This window comes from Eubalaena glacialis, chromosome 8 (genome assembly GCF_028564815.1).
Source record: "Eubalaena glacialis isolate mEubGla1 chromosome 8, mEubGla1.1.hap2.+ XY, whole genome shotgun sequence".
Classification (NCBI taxonomy): Eukaryota; Metazoa; Chordata; class Mammalia; order Artiodactyla; family Balaenidae; genus Eubalaena; species Eubalaena glacialis.
In genome coordinates this window covers 87,501,648-87,525,636 of record NC_083723.1, presented here as the reverse complement: position 1 = coordinate 87,525,636, position 23,989 = coordinate 87,501,648, and the positions used below count along the sequence as shown (strand labels likewise).

Below are 23,989 nucleotides of genomic sequence, written 5' to 3'. Positions count from 1 at the left end.
TATATCTTGATATTGCATACATATATATGTAATATATATATATAAAATGTAATAAGAATGTATAGAGAGTACTCTATAAAATACACAATGCCAAGGAATATATACTACTATTGAAATTCTATATAAACTACAACATATATTTTATATTCCTATTTTTTTCATTTATGATAACTAAGTACTCTATGAAGAATAATTTTTAAAGGCTGCGTAGTATTCCATCAAGTGATTCCCCACCCCCACCCCCCCCACTGCATAGGTAGCCAATTCTCCTTTTAGAATAGTAGTTAAGAAATGGACTCTAGACATCTGGGTTCAAATTCAAGCATAATGGTTGTGTGAATGTGGGCAAGATCCTTAACCTCTCTACACCTCAGTTTCTTCATTTTTAAAATAAGCATAAGAATTCTACTTATTCTGGTATGGAAAAAGGGACCACAGTGTCCAAATTTAAAAGCCAAGACTTTGCCATTTACAAGAGCTGCACCGAAGGGGGGAAGCAGGAGAATGCTTACCAGACGCAATCCAGATCCCTAACTCATCAAACTTGCAGGTAGTCTTATATAAACGTATATAAATTAATAAAAACATATATAAAAGTATAAAAGTCTTATATAAAAGTGTATAAAAGAGCCCCTCCGAGGTTTGCCTTTGGTCAGCAGGGGGAAGGGGCCCAAAGACACCAAGATGAGGCCTTGAGTCACAAGTTAAGGCTACTGAAAAGATTCATCTCAACATAACATTTGCAAGACACAGAATTTTGTCCAGCTAAAACTTGGGAATCTTTAAAATCATTATGATATTATCCAGGGGAGCAAAACACTGAACATTTACAAAGGGCTCATGTTGTCCAGGTAGCAAAACATTAGCATTTCTTTGTTAATTGAGATTTTTAACTTTGGTTAAGGAGGGGCTGATTTTCTTAACTCATTGAATTGCCTTGAGAACAAACACTTAGAAAAGGGGTTGGCAAACTTTTCTTGTAAAGGGTCAGGAAGTAAATATTTTAGGCTTTGTAGGCCAAATGCAAAACCAGGCACAGACAATATGTAAATAAATGAGCATGGCCGTGTTCCAACAAAGCTTTCTTTATGGACATTGAAATTTAAATTTCATGTAATTTTCACGTGTCAGAGATAAGTATTCTCCTTTTGATTAAAAAAAAGATTTTAAAAAGGTAAAAAAAAGACATGAAACTTTTAAACTCACAACTCTACAAAGTTGAGTGGTAAACCCAATTTAGCCCCTGGGCCAAAGTAACCCGTGCCTTAGAACAGTCCTTGGCACTCATTAAGTGCTGTGTGTGTGTTAGCTGCTACTTCCATGATTAAAGTTGTTATCACCATCATCACTGTCTCTGGCCTAGCACCATTAGGCCCTGGAGGAGGGCAGGGCTGCAGTACACAAGCCGGTGCATCCCTTTGACCTCCTGAGAGTCCATCAGTAGCAGCAGCAGCTTGATCAGCTCCTGGCTCCATCGTGGCAAAGAGGTTTCATCTCCCATGTACGTGGTGGTTCCCTTACCAGAGGCTGCCTGGAGAGCTTTGCTGGGCTGGAGGGAACAGGTTTCCAGCTTGACTAGCTAGACCAGCCCTGGAGTGACGGTAGCACACATTCTGTGTCCTTTGATGGAGCTTTTAGCCTGTGCTGTTCCTGGGGATGAGTGAAAAAGGGAGACAGAGAAACCCACTGTGCATAACTGGTGCTAGTCTACTTCCTGTTTTAAAACTACAAAAGGTAGGCGAAAAGGGAGTTCTAAAAAGAGTGGTGAAAAAGGAGCTGGGAGTTAAGGGAAGAAAGAGTAGAGTGTTGGTAGCGCAAGCCACAGGGCTTGGGTCGTTCATAATCTGGCATGCACTCAGCTCAGTAGAAAAATGGCAGATATTTTTATAAACCTTGACAGCATTATTTCATTATTCATGAAGACTTTTGTTTTTTTAACCATAACCAGCTTCATTTTAAAGGAGATTTATTCCCAAGGCATTTTAATTGAGTCTTCATGGTAATTCTTTGTATTGACTGTTAAATCAACATACCAAATAAACAATATTGGAGTTTACTCTTTTCTTCGGTAAGTCTCAACTCTGCTTCTTCAAGATAATGAAGTGAGAGTGAGTCCAGATTTTCATGAATTGAATACACGGCACTGCACGGCCTTTCCTGACCTTTTGAGAGTAATTTTAAAAAGGACATTGTTTTTTAACTAAGGAAATTTGCCTTAAATCCAGAATTTTCTATGTGAGAGCTTCCACAGTGTGCATGTGTGAAGTTACTTATGCCTGTGTGGTGTGTGTGTGTGTGTGTGTGTGCACATGTGCATATTTCAAAGCTATATTATTAAGGCTTTTTTTTTTCTTTTATGAATTTATTTATTTATTTTTGGTTGCGTTGGGTCTTGTTGCTGCGCACGGGCTTTCTCTAGTTGCGGCGAGCGAGGGCTACTCTTCGTTGCGGTGCGTGGGCTTCTTATTGTGGTGGCTTCTCTTGTTGAGGAGCATGGGCTCTAGGCCTGCGGGCTTCAGTAGTTGTGGCATGTGGGCTCAGTAGTTGTGGCTCACGGGCTCTAGAGTTCAGGCTCAGTAGTTGTGGCGCACGGGCATAGTTACTCTGTGGCATGTGGGATCTTCCTGGACCAGGGCTCGAACCCGTGTCCCCTGCATTGGCAGGCAGATTCTTAACCACTGCGCCACCAGGGAAGTCCTTGTTAAGGCTTTTAATAATTCACTTCTGAGACAGAAGTTTCATGAAGACAAGTACTATTTTGTTTTAAATTAATCTCTGGATGAAATTTATCATGTCTGTCTCCCATGGTGCCTTGCACAGTAGTAGAAATCCAAAATTATTTGATGAGAGAAGGAATGAATCAGGGGCTGCAAAGTATCTAAAGGTCATTTGCTCCAATTCTCTACCCTTTAGTTCTCTGGACAACATTCCTGCTGGACATCCTGCTTCAGTATTTCTAAACACTCACTTCTCTGCTAATCCTGTTTCCCGTAGCTGCCCACACAATAATATCAGTCCTTCAGATGCCTAAGGACAGTAGTGGTCCAACTCACAACCCCCATCCTACCTCCACCACATATACTTTTTTCCCCCGGGCTAAATATCTAAAGGTTTTTTTTGAACTTTTCTGATATACCCTACTGTTTAGATATTTCTGCTTCTTCCTGGCCACGCTTTTGTACATGATTTCCTGTCTGTCAGGGGCTGGCTCCCAGTGTAGCCCCCAGAACTGTGTGTTGTGTCCAAATGTGGCCTCAGCTGGGCCCAGTCGGTGGAATCCTCCTCTGTTCTTCTTGCTGTTCTCCTGTTAATAAATCCCAGCCTGTCAGAGCCTCCTGACTGCCACTCAAAATTGACTCATCTTGGACTTACACTGCCAACTCTAACTCTTAGTTGTTAATAATAGGATTGGTCATGGACTCTCCTAGGTTGCAGAACAAGCCCAGGGAGGGGGTCCTGGTGATAGTGGGTAGTTGTGGATGGTCCCAGAGCTCTAGAACCAGAGGTATTCCCCAAAAGATTAGTTGTGGACCTGCCAAAGGAGGGAAAATGGAGCCAGGCTGAAGGTTCGGAGAACGAAAGGATAGCAGGTGGATGAATGACATTAGAGAGACTTAGCAGAGGCGTTCCAGAGGCCAGGCAAGGAGAAGAGAATGTACAGCTGAGAGGGAGGTACAGCACGGAAGCCAGGTAGTTTAGAATCTGTTGGCCTGAACCCTTAGCATCTTCCTGGGTGTTTCTTTCATGCAGATCCTTTGTGCTTTACCTAAAAGAATCAAATTTTAATGATGTGGAGCTGGGATCTCATGAATTGTTTGTAAGCCAGATTTCCGTTTTTCTGTAGTAGCTGTGTTTTTGAATTTTTTAAAAAAATCTTTTTATGGGACATTACATTTCTCTGATTAAACTTCTTCTTGCTAATGGGGCCCATCTTCCTGTTCTCCAAAGGCCTTTTGAACCTAAATAGGAAAAAAAAAAGCTGCAGAGCTGAAGTGGTGACTCTGCCACTTCTAACTATGCTCTTGCGCAAGTCACAAGTTCTCACCCTCATCTGTAGGAAGAGAATAATAACATTTACCTCATTAATAACTGGCCTCACTGGGTAGTTGGGAAGATTAAATTAAATCACGCCTTTGGAGTGTCTGGCACGACGCCTACCTATCCCTGGTCACAGTTATTTTTCTGCTCCTCAGCATACCACCTTGCCCACTCTTAGGTCAGATTTAGTAGGCTGCCTTCTGTGTATTCATCCAAACTATTCATTTCTATTGAATTTACTGGAGAGAGACCAAGGACAGAATCCGAAGATGTCTGAACGCTACATCTAGGACTCTTTGGAACATTGATCCATGTTGGGGGTCACAAAGTCGGATGCTGTCAAGAACCTCCTTATATAAATGTGTGAAGCAGCCAGGTGAGAGAGTGCTGGGCCTGTGTCAGCTCGGAGAGTGCATGGCCTCCCTAAAGCAGGCATCCCAATAAAATCCGCTGCAAACCAAACACTTCGATACAGGGAATCAAGGTTCCAACTCCATCAGTTGTTGGGTATAGATCCCTAGAATGCTCTTGCATTGGGTTACTGTGGCTTTAGAGCAGAGGTTCTCAAAGTATGATCCAGAGACCATCAGTAGCACCTGGGAATGTGTATGAATGCAGATTCTCAGGGCTCACCCAGACCTACTCAACCAGAAACTCGGGGGGGGGTGGCGGTGGGCAGGGCAGCGCCAGCAATCTGTTTGAACAGACCCTCTAAGAGATTCTGATCACGTTCAAATTTGAGACCCACTGATTGGGGAAAGTGTTCTCAACCCTGGCTGGACTTTGGAATCACCTGGGGAGCTTTAAAAGTCCAGTTGCTCGGTTTCCAACCACAAAGTTTCGCATTTAACTGATTTTGGGTATCAGCCTGGACATCAGGATTTTTCAGAGCTCCCAAGGGGATTTTCAGGGGCATCCAAGGTGGATAAGTGCTCTTCTAGGAGCCTGTTGAAACACCCACATACCCTTTCTCCTGAGTGGGGAGGGCAGGAGTGGGAGGCATGTGTAATTTGGCACAGCTCCCAAGGGATCTGCTGCAACCATCAAACCCTGCTTCCCCTTGGAGAACATGACCTTAAACTACCAGCCTCAAGAAAGAGCTTTGATAGGGCCTTTCCTAGACTGAATGAATATTCACTCAATGTGATTTGTTTTAAAGGTTGCTTTTAATGCTATATTTGTTCAGCAAATGTAGGCACTTGTATAGCACAAATATTAACTCCTAAATCCTCCAAGGCTTTCCCTGCGATATGCCATCTGGCAGGCATTATTGTAATCATCTCTTTATTATCCACACTAATGAAGGACTAGCATGGCGTTGGTAATTGAGAAACACAGATCATTTACAAATCATTCAGGCTAGTGCCGGCACTGCTTCCCCAACCAGGAAGCATTCAAGAGTAGAAAATATTGACTGATTACAGTTTCCTACCTTCCCTGTGGAGGTACTAATAATATTATTTTAGTCAGAAATTTGAGCAAGAGGAGACGTGAGAGGCTTCTAAATTATAATTCCTTTTTCTGAATAAGGAAATTTCAGTTTTCTCAATAAGAGGCCAAAGCACAAAGCAGATAAACAGCAAGTATATTTAAAATGCATTGAACTTTGGAACCAGTCAGTTCAAAGCATGTTATAGTAGAAGCTGCATGGGATTCAAGAGATCAGTGGATGTGGATTCTAGATCCTACTTTGATATTACCTGTGCTATGTGAGATGTGCCATTCCAGCCATCAGCGGGTCTCAGAGTGTGGTCCTCAGACAGCAGCATCTGCATCACTTGTGAACTTGTTAGAGATGCAGATTCTCAGACCTCTCCCCAACCCACCTGAATCAGAGACTCTGAGGGTGGGGCTAGCAATTGGTGCTTCGACAAACCCTCCTGGAGATTCAATTCGGATGCCTGCTCAAGTTTAAGCACCGCTGTTCTCCAGGCACTCAGTTTTCTCAACTTCAAAATAAGGTGACAAGCCTAATTTATATTTGAGGTCCACTCCAGCTCTCCGATGGCCTTAGTGTATGGTCCTGGAAGGTTGAAAGATTCTCTGTCATAGACCTTGAATGTGCGATTGAAATAATTCAAGTAAAAAACTGGCATGTGTGTTAACAAGAGAAACAGATCTCTAGGAACTGTATACACAAACCCCATATTGGATGCTCACTTTAAATAAATAGTGCTCTCTTCAGTGGGTTGGTACTATTTTCCGAAAGTGAAAAAACCTTGGTGCTTTGGAAAGGGAGGTGGCCGATCCTCCTTTCTCCAGGGGCTGAGAGCTGTCTGATGTGATTCACAGAGCAGCACTTCCACAGGCTCTAACAAATGGCATTTCAGAAGGATGTACAGAGGTACACAGGCTTTGCAGTAAGACAAGGGATATTTCAAGTCATCTATGAAAGCTCTTGCAGCTTCCATTTCAAGACAGGTGGAAAAAAATAACATGGAACAAGAAAAGAAAATAAATCTGTATCCAGAGCATCTCATAAATAAGGAAGGAGCAGGGGTCTGGTTGGCCTTGCCGGGTTCTCAGAGTATTTTTGTAACAGTACAGAAAGCTCTCAAATGTTTTGGCAAGTAATTCTTATACTGTTTCCGTTATCAAAATCTATGCTTGTAAAATTATTTGGCTGGCTGTTAAAACCAAAAGAGAAAAAGGAAACAATCATTTAAAGGAGAGAGAGGCTGGGAAAATGATACTCAGAGGTATAAAAGAGAGAGACAGAAAAAAAGAATATAGTTCACCCACAACTGCAAAAATTTTTTTTCATCTAAAACGCAGTGACACTTCATAATTTAGAGCAAGTCGTAGAAAATCGAAGGCACTTTTCTAACTGGCTTTTGTTTAATTAAGAGCCTATTTGTTGGAGACAATAGGACCTGGTTTGTTGAACTTGAGAGAGACTTTGTTATGTCTGGGAGGGATGGAGAGATTATAGCTTTTATTGAAAAGGATGGATCACAGACCCACTTTGCCTGAGCAAAGCATGTTGACTGAGGAGAACCACACCAATGGGGACCCTGCACTGGACATCTTTGTGAAATTCCCAGTGGCGTCTGGCTGAGCAAAAACTTGACCCTAAAACCCTGGTTAAAAGCCTGTACTCTGAGTTCAAATTCTGACTCTGCCACATACTGGCTCTGAAACTCTGGGCAAGCTACCCAGATGCTCAGTGCCTCAGTTTCCTTCTGTCAAAGGAGGAAAATAATAGGACCTGCCTTGTGGGAATTTTATGAGGATTAAAAGTTAGCATATGCAAGGTGCTTTATATAGTGCCTGCCACATAGCAGGCATTATTTTATTAGGACTATTTGCTAAATAGCCATATGGATCTTTAAAAGAACTCTAAAAATGTATTATACTGTTTCTTAACTGTAAGACCTTAGAAAGCAGCAGTGCCCTATTTGATACCCCCATTGTGTGCCTAAGGAGGTGTGTGATTGATACAGCGAGGCTTCCAGGGCATCCTGGGAGCACAGTTCAAACAAGCCTGATGATTCTTAACCCATGGGGGGCTTCTCCCTGGTCAACTTCACTGACACATAGCTTTGGGGGGTTGTTCAAACAAGATTCAGAGAAACTAATTTTTCTCATTTGATTTCCTTTTTGTATATTTATTTTTGGAAAAGATTCATAGACCAACACTAGAAATAGCTCTGAAATAAATGTCATATTTTTCTCTCTTATATTTGGCACACTCTCCTTTGTTGGCTGGACCATGCTGTGTAGCAGCTAATATTGATTAGCCTACGTTTTTCTCAAATCAATTTTTCTCAGGCTATTTATAAAGTCTAAATGCTGGCAGTACTAAAACAGATGCATTCAACTTATAAACTGGTGGTAAGGAAAAGGTAGGGACAAAAGCATGCTGAAACATATCGTCCAAGCAAGACATTGCCTGCTCTGCCAAATTCAAGTTGCCAGGTCCTGGGCAAGCTTCTTATCTCATCTGAGCTGCAGTTTCCTCACCAATAAAATTGATGCAGCCACTGTGGAAAACAGTATGGTGGTTCCTTCAAAAACTAAAAATAGAACTACTGTATGATCCAACAGTTCCATTCCTGGGTATATATCCGAAGAAAACAAAAACACTAATCAAAAAGATACATGCACCCCAGTGTTCATAGCAGCATAGCCAAGATATGGAAATCCTCACTGCCTTTGGGTTAAGGCACAAGCGAGCACTTTAATACAGTATGGAGGGTCCCTAATGAACTAGCCCACATTTGCCTCCCAAGCCATGATCATATTTGCCACTCCCTGTCTTAACCATGCTGTACTATTTGTGGTTCCTTGAACAAAGCACACACCTTTATGCCTCTGTTCACATGTTTCCCTCTGCTTGGAGTACTCTCTCACATCCCCCTTCCCCTCACCTGATAACTAGTACTACCCAACAGGTCTTAGTGTAGATGCCACTTCTTGAAGGAACGACCAAAGTGCCGTCAACAGATAAATGGATGAAGAAGATGTGGTGTGTAAATGGATGAAGAAGATGTGGTGTGTGTGTATATACACACACACACACACACACACACACACACACACACACAGTGGAATATTACTCAGCCATTAAAAAGAATAAAATTTTGCCATTTTCAACAACATGGATGGACCTGGAAGGTATTATGCTCAGTGAAATAAGTCAGATGTAGAAAGACAAATACTGTATGCTATCACTTATGTGTGTAATCTGAAAAATAAAACAAATGAATGAATATAACAAAACAGATGCAGACTCACAGATATATAGAGAACACACTGGTAGTTACCAGTGGGGAGAGGGAAGCAGGGAGGGACAGCATAGGGGTGCAAACTACTATGTATAAAATAAATGAGCTACAAGGATATATTGTACAGCACAGGCAATATAGACAATATTTTATAAAAACTTTAAATGGAATATAAGCTATAAAAATATTGAATCACTATGTTGTATACCTGAAATTAATATAATATTATAAATCAAGTATATACTTCAATAAAAATTACAGCTAAGAAAAAAATATGAGATAAAAATCTCCCATGGTTCCACTACCTAGAGATAACCATTTAGCATTTTGGAATATTGTACTCCAGAATTAAGAAAATAAAATAAAACAGGGTCATATTATTAAAAAACAAATAATAAATAATAAAATAAAATGGGGGTAACAATAGTGCCCACCACCTATTAGATGAGGTAACACATGTGAAACCCAAACTAGTGCTAACCCCAAGAAAGTACTCAGCAAATACTAACATTTTTATGTTACTTGTGTTCATGAAAATCGAACGTATCAAAGTCAAAATAATAAATGTATGCATAATGAGGGAAGTTCCACTATTCTTTTCTTAAGAACTGAAAATATTATAAAATCTTTCATTGCAAGTTACTTTTGAGACTAAATCTCTGATCGCTTATTTCCAGCATTTTGATTTTCCCCTCACTATTGAATACAGGCCTGAGCCTCTTAACACCAATGAGTATCAGATTAAAGCTGAAACCCACTGCATTTGATGTGCCCAGTGATTTTCATTTTTGTTACAATTATATTTATTTTATGAAATATATCTTTCTTATCATAAATAGTATACTTTTGTATTTAAAAAATTTTCCAACATCTTAACAAACAAATCAGGATAAAATGCTAAAATAAAATACTGAAGTCACTACACTGACCCAACTTGCTATATAGATATGGACAGGAGTACTCTGGAAATTGTGGAACTGTGGCCAGTAGGCAGCACCACTGTCCTGTAATTTTACATGTTGTTTATTAGCTCATAAAAAAATTTCAAATCAGCATGGAAAAGACAGGTTCTGTGTACTCTTGAATAATGTAGAAAAGTGTGGGTTGTTTGAACCTTGAACAAGTGAACAAAATGTCCTTCCTTTACTTAAATTAGAAAAAATTACAGTTGACCAAAATTTCCCTGGCAAATCAGAGAGCCAAGGTGTTTATTAAGAAATATTCAGGAAGAAAACAAAAATATGTCCTTTCATAAACATTACCTAGATTATGAGGTAAGAGCAGTTTTCTTTAATATCTCTTTAACTTTTCCATTTCTTGAACATAAGAATGACTTCCCTTAAATCATTAGCCATTTAGATCTGTATTTTCAGGACAGATCTTGGTCATCATTTTTGACAATTAGCGGTGGAGAGTGGTTTACTGCCCTGAATAGGGGTCTCATGGTGTTCTACTGAGTGATCTCCAGCATATGGAGAATTTGTTGGGCATATTTATAACTATTGTTTGTCTTTGTGGTTCTTGGCGCAGTGTGGGTGACCACAAGGCCAGGACACTCCCTGCAAGTAGGCAGATGTTAAGACCCTGTCGACCTCTGAATTTTATAGAGTGCCTGTGCTCAGAGACCTACAGACTGTGTGAGTCTGGAAAGTTCACAAACACCATGGACAGGTGTGTCCATACCTAACCCTCACACACGAGGATGAGGAAGTTAAGGTGAAAAAAAAAAGGTAAATGGCAGAGATGTGGCTTCATCCCAGGTTTTTCTCCCCAAATGCTGTTGGTTCCACTAGAGCACAGCCAATAATGTAAAAATACAGTTTTTACATTATTTTCTTTTCCTGCAGTGTCACATGTCTAAGAATAATCCCATATTTCGATCTTCAGCTGAGTTTCCCAACCCTGGGTCTAGAAGCTGGTTTTGCTCCACTTGTAGAAAGAAGCCCTCATTGCCACCCTGATCGGTTCACATGGAGATAGCAAATGTCATCCTACTTGATTATTTGGAGCTTGCCTTGTGGTACTTTGGTCTTCTGGAGGGAAATCAGACCTCTGGCGGTTGGTGAAATCTGCTGAAGAATTAACCTGATCAAACATTTTGTTTTAATCACAGAATCATGTCAACCCTGCCATGGACTTTACCCAGACACCTCCTGGGATGTTAGCTCTGGACAATATGCTCTACTTTGCCAAGCACCACCAGGATGCCTACATTCGGGTAAGCACGCAGCCCCTTTCAGCTAGTGTAGGTTTCCTACTGAATTCGAATTTCACACTTATGGATATGGAAGGATTACTTTTAGATGAGTGGCCCCAGAGATTGGCTTTTGTCACTTAGTAAAAATGAAAATTAAATGAAATTAAAGAGCACCAAAATAGGGATTTTTTTAACTTTTAATTTTTTTCACATGACGTTTAAAAATATATTAGATATTGGAAAAATATTTTATATAGTTCATTTGATTATGACAAAAACTCTTAGCCTTAAATAACAAAGAAGAGAAACAAACTATCTACCAAAAACCTGCATGATCCCAAAGTTAGTGAAAACCACTTAGACTTATTTGGCTTCTTGAAAAGAGGCCCAGGATTCTGTCTAGCACTGCTCTGTTCAATCTAATGCTGGAGATCCAATCAGATAAACAGAAAGAGAAGTGTGGGAGGGACACGGGGAGGGATGAGAAATGCCTTCTCTCATTTGATAACAGATTAGTGAAACTCCAGCTACTAAGGCAATGCCTTTGTGGGTGGGGACGAAGGAAAATACAAGGTGCCACCTGCCGATGCAGAGCAGGGGCGGGAAGGACAAAGTGTGAATGAACTGGAGCATAGGGACAGTGACAGAGAAGGCCTGCGAGTCAAGGCTGCTCCACTGGAAGCCCTGGATTTGTGCTGACCCCTGTCCCCTGTCCCCAGGGAGAGGAGCCCAGATTCAGTCGGGCGAGGGATACAGATCCGCGATTGAGATGAAGGAGGATGTGAATAAATGGGACAAGGGCATTGGCAAGTGGTTAAAATGATGACTAGGTATAAGCTTAGAAAATATTCGATGAATGAATATCCTAATGCAGGAAGAGTAAAGCTGAAATCAGAGTAAGGTATGAGCCTCTGCCTCTGATATTCTCTGTTGGCTCCCTCTTGGCACTGGCTTTCTGGAGACCAGGGTTCAATACCTGGCACTGTGGTTACCTGGTAATGCAAATGGGGCCATTCCTTTTGACTGGGCTATAGTTTCTTCTCCAAACTAGGGAGCATTAGTCCCTCAAGGAGCATTTGGAAATGTGTGGGCATGTTTTTTCGGTAGTTACCATGCCCATTGGGGTGCTACTGGCCACAGCCACCTAAAACATGGGACAGTCTGCACCATGAAAAATTGTCCTACCCAGTAATGACCCCTTTGAAAAAAAAGTCATGCCAGGTCTGAGTTCCCTGTAAGCACTATATTTTAACTTTATCTGTTTTTTTATATATGCAATTTGACAAGCTTTGACTTATATTGAAACATTATTTGTACTTTAATTATATGAAGGATTTTATGCATTTCTCTGAATGGTGTTATGTACTTCTCAGGTATTTGATTAGAAATGCAATTTTCCATAAGAAAATTGTTTTTTCATAAAAGTTTAATTTGGTTTATATGTGTATATATTTATTGCACAGAATTTTTTTCTAAGAATGTAATCTGCTCTCACAGTAAGTAAATTAATATTTTTGAGATACCTTGTGGTATAGCCTCGGAAGGTTGAGTGTGAAAAGAAGAAGCCTAGCAGAAATTGAATTTAGCATTACCTGATTAATGTTTGTGGATGAATGTTTCTAAAGTTAGAGAGTATTGATTCTGAATGTATTGTTAATTGCATAAGAAGCATATGTCTGAAGAAGAGTAATTTAATATTTTAAGCCCATTTTCTTCAGTGTGTTCTCTAAACTGTCATAAGTGAAATTAATACCATGGCAACCTGACAGAACTTTATATCTGATGGGAACTTAAAAGAAAATCCTATTTGAAAAGAAAGGTGTGGACTTTTTTGTCCACATGCACTTTCTTTCTGGTTAGACTGAGAAAGGAATGTTTTCTCGAAAGTGTTCCTTTCCTAATGTGTTGTGTGTCCCATCTGACTTTGGGACCATTAAATGCTGCATGGAAAGCTAAAGGTATTTACATGAATGAATGGGGTTAGGGGATCATATATAAAGTCTGAGGCATTCTGCAAGGAAGCTTTGTGGTGACTATGAAAACAGATGTCCCAGTGGTAGTGAGATAGTGATGGAGACAATGAAAATGGTCATCCCAGACAGCTAATTAAATTTTGATCTATGAGCTTAGTGGTCTTTTCTGAAACATAAAGATGGGCTCTTGGTTTTTTAATAAGCTTACATTTTGATAAAATTTCCTTTTTTTGATGAGGTAAATTTCCTGTCTGAATGCGGTTATTCATTTATTATTTATATCTTTCATTCAATAAACACGTATTCTGTACCTAAATCTATAGTCTCACTTTTCACTTTGCCAGTCAGATTTATGGTTGAGATTTTCAAAAGGAATTGTAACACACACACATACACACACACACACGCGCACACACACACACACACATATTCCCTCTTCGCCCTTGACACGCCCACGCCCTCCAGCTATCCTGTTCCCTCAAACAATGTGTATTTTTCCAAGTTGTCTTCTTACCCCGTGTTCTAACTCACCTGCCGCTCACTTTTCAACACTTTGCACCCATCACTTTCTAGAAGCTGTTCTCCTGCTACATGGGGAGCCCTCTCCTCTTCCTTCGTCTTCTTTGTCCTCCCATTGACGCTGGACACTGTTTCCATTGGCCAGTTCTCCCTTTTTGCCTGCAGCCCTTGCTGCCTTGGTTCTCTCCTTGGCTGTTTCTCTTAGTCTCTCTGATGGGTTTCTCTCCCTCTGCCTGCCCATCAAATGCACATAATCCTCACAACTCGTCTGTGGATCTTTTTTCTTTTTCAGGCACTCAAGCTGCACATGTTTACTGAGTATCAAGTGGCCTGCAGTGAGGGAGGGGATGGAGATTCCCTAAGGAACAAGTCACTCATGAGTCCTGTCACTGAGGATTTTACTGTCTAGCGATGGAAGGAGGGGTAGTTGGAGGAAGAGTTAAATGCCAGCACTTTCCAAGCCACTTAGAATGGATTTTGATTGCGCAGGAGTGATATTGGGGGCACAGAGGAGAGTCATAAACACAGATGTGGGAGTCAGGTCAGTAAAACTTCCTTCGAGAAGTGGCATCTACACTAAGACCTGTTGGGTAGTACTAGTTATCAGGTGAGGGGAAGGGGGAAGTGAGAGAGTACTCCAAGCAGAGGGAGACATGTGAACAGAGGCATAAAGGTGTGTGCTTTGTTCAAGGAACCGCAAATAGTACAGCATGGTTAAGACAGGGAGTGGCAAATATGATCATGGCTTGGGAGGCAAATGTGGGCTAGTTCATTAGGGACCCTCCACACTGTATTAAGGTGCTCGCTTGTGCCTTAACCCAAAGGCAGTGAAGAATTTCTGAACTATTTTAAGTAAACATGATGAGAGTTAATTTTAGAAAAATCACTCTCCTGCCAGAAAACAAATGTGAGAAATCAAGACTAGCAGCAAAAATAAAATTGGGGAAATTGTAGAGAAATGATGGTAACCTAATGAGGGTAGTGGCTGTGACATTGGGGAGAAGCAGTTTGAATGAATTATTTTGGAGCTAAGATAAACGAGACTCTCTCCAAGGAAAAGGGAGATACTGGCTTGAGTGGATGGATGGTGGTGTCATTGATGAACTAGATCTGCAGGTCTGAGGGGTTGGTCATTTGGAGACATCCAGATACTATATGCATATGGGACAACTGTCCAGGTGGATGTTTCTAGTAGGCAGTGAGATATGGGCAGTGGTGGTCAATAAGAACGGCAGGGTCTAGTTCTTAGGTAACAGAATATAGAACAGCAAGCAAAGGAGGAGAGTATAATTTTTGTTGTTGTTGTTTTGTTTTGTTTTATCTTGTTTTCTTTTTTCCCCCTTGGGTTTTTAAAATTTTTCTTCTGAATTTTTAGATGTGACCTATCCTCGGCACATCTATCAAGTCATAAAACTGTTTTACTTGATATTTATTTGCAGTTTTCTACACTATATTGAGCAGATAAACATTTCACTGTTTTATAAATTATCATACTGTTTAACCATATCACGATCACTTAGGACTTGCTTCCTTCCCCAGGGACCTAATTTTAAACAGTGGCACTACTTCTTAGAGAAATATTCTGATGTTCAGTCAATATGGAAAAGAACAAACTTGACCCTTTTTGTATATTTTATTTGGTGTGGTGCTATGTTATAAATAAAATGGTTTTTTTTTTTTGGCTACGCCACGCGGCTTATGGGATCTCAGTTCCCCAACCAGCGATTGAACCCAGACCACGGCAGTGAAAGCCCAGCATCCTAACCACTAGGGACCAGGGAACTCCCAATGTTTCCTTAATGAGGTTGTCACCGAACTAATTACACAATTTATAAGATCTCAAGCCTTCTAGTAACAAAATTAAAAGTAAATTCTGGATACGGCTTGTTCTTTATGTGCCCTGAAGTTCTTTGCCTCAACATCCCTCATAATTTACGGTCAACATCTCATCCAGTTGGAATATATCTGCACACTGGGTGACTGTGATAGAAGAGAATGAATTTCCTGAGAGGGGAAAATAGAAATACCTTCAAAAGCAAGATTTATTTCAATGGTTTCATGCAGTTGTGAGCCAGGGCACATGTGTTTTTAGTATCATACCAAATCAGAACAGAAATATTTATAATATGTCAAGTAAATGAGATTATGGGAAAAGATGGCTCTTTGTACCTAAGAGTTGTTTTCTCAAGGTTCTTTTATGATAGCCATTTTTAAACAGATGAAAAAATTTAAGTATGTTTACACTATTTTAAAACCTTTCTTCCTCCTCATGATGCATACATAGTAAATAATACTTTTTACAAATAGTTGGGAGAAATAATGGTTTAGACCCTAACTCACTGCTGGGACATGAGAGGCCTTGTTCTTGAGGCAGTACTGACAAGAAAATGCTATGAGATGATTTAGCATGAGAAAAGCTGCCATATTTTAAGTCTTTACTGTATTTTGAATATTTCACATACATTATTTGTAATCTTCTCTTCAGTGCTCCCAGAGGTGGGAAGATAAGGTAGCTTTGGTACCCCCCTTCTTCCGGTATTTAGATCTCTCTGTCCATTGAGGCCCACCTCAAGTTCAAAGTTATTCTAGGGAAACTCTTCAACTTTTCCTGTGTCAGAGGGCATAAACATAGTTATAATAGCAAACATAGAGCTTGCTGTGAGATAACAAGTATGCTGAACACTTTCATTAATATCTCACAACACCACTGTGAGGTGGACACTGTTATTATTTCCATTTTGTGGATGAGGAAACTGACACACAGGAGGGATTACCCACAGCTAAGGAAGTGCTAGAGCTGAATTTAAGACAAAAGTCTGCTTCCAGTGTGCACACTCTGCATTTTAGGGGTTCATAGATTCATATAGGGGTTGCAGCCACAGTTCACGTAAGCTCTAAGGATGTATTTTGCTCAACTGGCACAGTATTTTTAAAGGGAAGAGAATTTGAATTACCTGAACACCCTTTCCAAATAACCATGAACCCCAGGACTCCCTATTATATTCTGTCTGGCTGCTTTATGAATTCTAGTTATCTGCCTGGTACTTGAGGGACTTGACTTAGTGGCCATGATATTGATGACCTTTGTGAAGCTCTGAATGCATTGTCAGCACACAGTAGGTGCTTAACTTCTTTTACTTGCCTTTTCCTTTTCCACATAAAGTTGTACTTGATTACTGTCCCTTCTCCTGGGGGTTTCATATTTCTGCACTTAATGTCTGTTGTCTTTCCATCCTTGTTGTCAACTCCCAGAGAGCAGGTGCTTCATCTTGTGTTGGGTATTTGTTCCCTTGCGGAGACTAAAGGACTTTAATTTCAACCTCCCAAGTGTAGAGGAAAAGACTAGGCATGCTTCTCAAATTCTCTGGTTGTAAATATTAAAGAAAAAAAGTCATCAGATATTATTATAAATACACAGGCCCAGTGTTCTTGGGGCTCTCAGCACAGTCAGCCCTCTGCGCTGTGTGTCAGACCACGCAATGGAGTTCTTGCTGCCCTTTAAGGGGGACAGAAACCAAGTATCCCTCATGTACTAAGGGGGGTGCTGATGGAGGCAATGCTGAGCCTTTAAAATAAATTAAGGAACTTTTAACATTTCAAGGGGGAAATTGGCAGTTTCCCAAGCGACATAATTACAAGACAGTGTGTAATGTGTAATTAAACTTAACTATGAAGCAAATGATTGGAATAAAGCTTGGTGGCACATCATTTTTTTTGTTCCCATAGTGCTGACAGATCCTTCCCTCCCCTTGTCCCTGAAATGGCTTCAGCAGCAATTGCTCCTAATTTTTTTTAAATGAAATTATATGTTGCCAGTTAAACACACACTTTCATGTAAAGGAACCTTTTTTTTTGTTTGAGTGACATTTTCCTTCTAGGTGATCTGGAGCACAGAATCCATAGAATAACAAGGACCTCAAGGCAAAGCCTTGCTGGGACTTTGAAATGAATCTTTGTCGAATAATTCATTTAAATACTTTATTCTTTACTTTTATTTTTTTTTCTTTCTTTGACCAAGGTCCACAGCTTGGAGGCTTGTTTTTATGCAGTTTTCTTTCATGTTTTAAAAATAGTGGCATTAATTTTGTTGATTGTGAATAACCAAGCTGTTATTGCCAAACAATCAGGACCCCTTGAGAGTGTGAATATATGTGATTAGATTTTTACTAATTGCGCTGGCAAGCAGAATTTCTGACTTCGAAAACCAGTGATTTGAATGGAACGCTTCAGGCCTCAGGATGAGATCATTTTTCAGCATGGGCTTGGTTTTATCTCAGAAGACCCATCATCGGAGGGAGGGAAGGCAGGTTCCACATCCATTAATGACTGCTGGATATAACAGTGCTTGTACTCTGAGTTCTCGCCACCTGAGTTCGTTTGGTACTGGCTTCAGTACCTGGCATCTGAAGCAGGTCTAAAACATGCTAGTTACTTGTTTCATTCTCCTTTGCTACCAGCCCAAGCTGGGTATTAGGTTTAGAATTTTTTACTTAGCTATCTGAAGGGATTTTTGTTTTGTTTTTGTTTCTGTTTTTTTAAACTTTAAAACACAGTGGGACTTTAAAACACATTGATGGATTGCTTGAGAAAAAATGTAACCAACCAATAGAATGAACTATATGCAGTTGGCACAGTACAAACCTAGGCCCAGTGTGAATTACAAGGTTAGAAACTACAGACAGCCTTATGTGTGGATGACACTGTCCCTCGTTAGGGCACCAGCAAAACTCTTAGTCAACAGCGGCTATCCTGGGGTCTCTATCTTAGACCCAGTAATATCTTCCCATTGTTTCTCCAAACTGATTCTTTCTCAGTCCACATTGTCCATTTTTTTGGTCTCACTAAATTAGTTAAACAAATAAATATTTATTGAGTACCTTCTCTGTGACAGGCTGCCTCCTTTCTGGTGTCATTGACCAAGCTTCCCCCTTTAATTATGCATTTTCTACCTTCATTGTGGAGGACTCAGTAGCTGCTGTGCTGCGGGTTTGCTGTGGCTTCTCCCCTTCCTGCTGTAACTGCTGTGCCATGTTGTAGAGCAGAAGTTCCAAGAGCTGCCCTTCACATCTGCCTGTCCCTTTAAGAGGGGAAAGGTTTCTGGGAACCCCCTCTCTTCTGTGTGTCTCGAACTGGAAGGTGTTATAGACCTCATTGGCTTTTTAATTATTTCTAAATAATGGACATCATTTTTTAGAGCAGTTTTAGGTTTACAGAAAAATTCAGCAGAAAGTACAGAGGGTTCCCACATATCCCCTTTCGTCCCTCTCCCACACACAGTTTCCCACATTATTAACATCTTGCATTAATGTGGTACTTTGTTTGATTTAATGAAACCAATAACCTACAGTCTTGCTATAATTGCCTGTTAGTTACAGGAGGGTTTTTTGTTGTTGTTCCTTTGGAATTTTCTAGATAAACAATCCTGTCATCTGTGCACCAAATTTTATTTCTTCCTTCCCAATCTCTATACTTTTTATATCCTTATCTTATTGCATTAGCTAGGACTTCCAATAAGAAGTTGAATAGTAGTAGTAAGAAGGAATATCCAGATATTAGGGGGAAAGGGTCAAGTTTTTCACCATTAAGTGTGATGTTAGCTGTAGAGTTTTTATAGGTGTTCTTTGTCAAGTTGATGAACCTCAGTATTAGTTTGCTAGGACTGCCATAACAAAGCACTATAGACTGGGTGGCTCAGAGAATAGAAATATATCCTTTAACAATTCTGGAGGCTAGAAGTTTGAGATCAAGGTGCCTGCAGGGTTGGCTCCTCCTGAGGCCTCTCTCCTTGGTTTGCAGACAGCTGCCTACTTGTTGTGTCCTCACGTGGTCATCTTGCTGTGCACTCACATCCCTTGTATCTCTTTCTCTTCTTATAGGGGCATCAGTCATATTGAATTAGGGCTTCATGCTGATGGCCTCATTTTAAATTACTTGCCTCTTTAAAAGCTCTGTCTCCCAATACAGTCACATCGTGGGAGACTGAGGGTTAGACCTTCAGCATACAGATTTTGGGGGGGACACAGATCAGTTCATAGCATGCTGTCTACCTTGAACATCCCAGGTGATTCCAACCTCTGGGCCTGGTACAGGCATACCTCATTTTATTGCTCTTCACAGATATTGTGTTTTATTACCAGTTGAAGGTTTGTGGCAACCCTGTATTGAGCAAGTCTATTGAACAGCATCTGTTTGCTCTGTGTTTCTTTGTCACATTTTGGTAATTCTTGCAATATTTCAAGCTTTTTAATCATTATTATATTTGTTATGATCATCTGTGATCAGTGATCTTTGATGTTACTATTATAATTGTTTTGGGGCACCACGAACTGCAGCGGTATAAGATGGTGAACTCGATAAACACGTGTGTTCTGATTGCTCCACCAACTGACCATTCCCCCATCTCTTTTCCTCTCCTTGGGCCTCCCTATTCCCTGAGACACAACACTATTGAAATTAGGCCAGTTAATAACCCTACAATGCCCTCTAAGTGTTTAAGTGAAAGGAAGAGTCTCATGTCTCTCACGTTAAATCAGAAGCTAGAGATGACTAAGCTTGGTGAGAAAGCCATGTGGAAAGTCAAGATAGGCTGAAAGCTAGGCCTCTTGCACCAAACAGCAAGTTGTAAATGCAAAGGAAAACTTCTTGAAGGAAATAAAACTACAACTCCAGTGGACACACAAATGATAAGAAAGTGAAACAGCCTTACTGCTGATATGAATAAAGTTTTAGTGGTCTGGATAGAAGATTAAACCAGCGACAACATTCTCTTAAGCCAAAGCCTAATCCATAGCAAGGCCCTAACTTTCTTCAGTTCTATGAAGGCTGAGAGGGTGAGGAAGCTGCAGAAGAAAAATTTGAACCTAGCAGAGTTTGCTTCATGAGGTTTAAGGCAAGAAGCCGTCTCCATAACATCAGAGTGCAAGGTGCAGCAGCAAGTGCTGATGTAGAAGCTGCAGCAAGTTATCCAGAAGATCTAGCGAAGATAATGAATGAAGGTGACTCTACCAAACAACAGATTTTCAGCGTAGACAAAATAGCCTTCTATTGGAAGAAGATGGCGTCTAGGACTTTCATAGTTAGAGAAGAGAAGTCAATGCCTGGCTTCAAACTTCAAAGGACAGGCTGACTCTCTTGTTAGGGGCTAATGCAGCTGGTGATTTTAAGTTGAAGCCAATGCTTATTTACCATTATGAAAATCCTACGGCCCTTAAGAATTATGCTAAGTTGACTCTGCCTGTGTTCTATAAATGGAACAAAAAAACCTGGATGGCAGCATATCTGTTTACAACATGGTCTCCTGAATATTTTAAGCTCACTGTTGACACCTACTGCTCAGAAAAAAAACGTTAATTTCAAAATATTTCTGCTTATCGACAATGCACCTGGTCACCCAAGAATTCTGATGGAGATTAATGTTTTTTTCATGCGTGCTAACACAACATCCATTCTGCAGCCCATGGATTAAGGAGTAATTTCCATTTTCAAGTCCTGTTGTTTAAGAAATACATTTTTGTGAGGCTATAGCTGCCATAGATAGTGATTCCTCTGATGGATCTGGGCAAAGTAAACTGAAAAGTTTCTGGAAAGGATTTGCCATTCTAGATACCATTAAGAACATTGTGATTCATGGGAAGAGGTCAAAATGTCAACATTAACAGGAGTTTGGAAGAAGCTGATTCCAGCCTTCATGCATGACTTTGAGGGGTTCAAGACTTCAGTGGAGGAAGTAACTGCAGATGTGGTGGAATCAACAGGAGAACTAGAATTAGACATGGAGCCTGAAGATGTGACTGAATTGCTGCAATCTCATGATAAAACTTTAGCAGATGAGGAGTTACTTCTTATGGATGAGCAAAGAAAGTAGTTTCTTGAGGTGGAATCTATTCCTGATGAAGATGCTGTGAAGATTATTGAAAAGGCAATATAGGATTTAGAATATTACATAAACTTAATTGATAAAGCAGTGGCAGGGTTTGATAGAACTGACTCCAATTTTGAAAGAAGTTCTACTGTGAGTGAAATGCCATCAGACAGCATTGCATGGTACAGAGAAATCATTCATGAAAGGAAGAATCAATCAATGGGGCCAATTTCACTGTTGTCTCATTTTAAGAAATTATCACAGTCACCCCGACCTTCAGCAACACCACCCTGATCAGTCAGCAGCCATCAACATCGAGGCAAGACCCTCCACCAACAAAAAGATTAGGCTCAGATGCTGGTGAAGCCTCAGATGCTGGTCAGCATTTTTTAGCAGTAGAGTGTTTTTTAATTAAAGACGACATTGTTTTGCACACTTAATAGACTGCAGTATAGTGTAAACATAACTTTTATATGCACTGGGAAACCAAAAAATTTGTGTGACTCACTTTATTTTGATATTTGCTTTATTGCAGTGGTTTGGAACCAAACCTATAATATCTCCAAGGTATGTCTGTACTTGCCTCTTCCTCTCCAGGGAATCTGCTACCCAGTTAGCCAGGGAGCTTCTTCCCTCGCTTCCTCTAGGCTCAGGGTGGCCTTTCTTCACTAGCAAATATAAAGCCGTAATTTCATCCCTTTACGCTCTGTCCATCTTACCTCTTTTGTCTTGCTCCGAATGTAATGCTTGTTTACATACTCTAAATTTACCTTTGTGTCTATTTCCTGTTTACCTGTACAAGTGTGTAAGCTCCATGAGGGCAGGGACTGTGTACTGCGTCTCTCCTGTGCCCCAGTGCCAGCGCAGTGGCAGACACACAGAAGGCACTCAGCACATATCTGTTAAATCGGTATGTGAATTGAGTGCGTTCTGGTGTTCTGCCTTCTGGCCGGATCGCCAGTCACCCCAAGGTAAGATACCACAGAACAGGTTTTTATCTGGAATATGCTATAATCTCCCTGACTGCAGCTGTCCTTCTGGCCTTTGTCCATTCTGGAATGGAAACCAAATTAGCAGTTATATTGGTGTGGCCCAAAATGGCCTTGCCCCAGATATGCTGATGCTTATACTTGGGTGAATCACTGCTGACTTTCATTTTTAAATTGTATTCATGTGACCAGAGTCCAGCCAGGATTAGCAATCTGCCTACCAAATCAGAAGGCAATTTGTATTGGTATAATAGAATTTAGGTGGTAGTGTTCCTGAATGTTTCATTGTATTCTGTAAAAATAGCTTTCCCCTTAAGAACTAGGCAATACACCTGGTACACCCAGGAGTGTTTGACACTGTCAGGTAACTTTATTTTTACATTGACCTTAATTTTATCGACTTTTCCTCTGCCTTGGTAAAACCCAAGATTCCAAAATTTAGTATAAATCATAAATCATAGACAATATTTTTCTTACATTTGATAGAGCAACTGAAACACTATTAGTAACAGATATAACAGCCCTAACAACTAATTTCTCTCTGGCTGGTTTATCAAATGCTATTCTTTACATAAGTACAAGCGTCCTTGAACTTGGTGGCTTTTGGAAGACCCTGATATATGTCATTCATACCTGTCTACAAACTTGTGATTACCAAGATCAGGGAAGTCAGTTTGACTGAACTTTCATTTCTTGAATGGTGATGCTTTTGTGCCACAGGGCTCTTGCACATGCTGTTCCTGTTGTCTCAGCCCCCCTTTTCTCTGCCCATACTTACTTGCCCACGTAACTCTCATTCATTCTTTAGGACTTCATCCTGAAGGCTCCTCTTTTATTGGTTTTCTTTCCTTGTTACTTCCTTTATAGCACTGACTCAACTTGGAATTATATAATTACATGTTTTATTATTTGATCATTACTTCTCTCAAACATGACATTTTTGAACAGGGACCTTTTTCCTCTTTCTTTTTTTTTTGGTCTTTTGTCCTCACTGTATAGCCCTGGGCCATTTAAATTATTCGCTAAACGAACGATTAAACAGGTGATATGTCGAATCCCTGACCAGTGTTACTTCTCTCTTTTCCCCTCGGAAGTCCTTCATGGCCATATGTGATATTTGTCAGAGAATCAAAACTGAAATCAGACTTGGAGGAAATCTGCCTTTCAGTGGATGGGGTCATTGAAATGGCCACAGTTTCCTAGGACTGATGAGCTACATGGTATCAAGCCTCACCTAAAATCTCAGTTATGAAAGCTGTGAGAATAAGTGTATGTTACATGAGTAGACATGGGTTCTGTATAAGAGAACCTGCCCCCATTCATGCAAACCCAGATTCTGGGTCCCCTTTCATGGTAACAGGAGGGTGAGGAGTGGAGCATGAGGGGTATGTGGAGGGCACATTCCTTTGCTATGGAAGTTGGCTTCCTATCATCTCCGACAACTTTTCCTGCTGATTTTCATTCTCAGCATTACAGGAAGTGTTTATAGCAAATAATTGCCAAGTGTTTTCCATAAACATACAACTAAGGATATTTTTCCCACATTCCAACTCTCTGTAAATGTTTGTTTTCCCAATGCACAAAGAAGGTGAGTATGCAGTTTCCCTAAGCAGGCCTTTGAAATGTGGACTTTGGCCCAGAGAGAATTCCCTTCTGAGTTTGTCCTTCATCTGGCCATGTTGTCC

The 23,989-nt window shown here is 40.4% G+C and overlaps 1 protein-coding gene across 3 annotated transcripts in view; it reads left to right on the top strand.

Annotated features, from left to right (window-relative positions):
* The window catches only part of ELMO1 (engulfment and cell motility 1), a 560,600-nt gene that overhangs the window by 256,642 nt on the left and 279,969 nt on the right, over positions 1–23,989 (top strand). For all 3 annotated transcript variants that reach the window (XM_061198670.1, XM_061198671.1, XM_061198669.1), the window contains one exon: positions 10,879–10,983. In XM_061198670.1, coding sequence (XP_061054653.1) covers positions 10,879–10,983 — 105 coding nt within the window. The remainder of the gene's footprint in view (positions 1–10,878; positions 10,984–23,989) is intronic.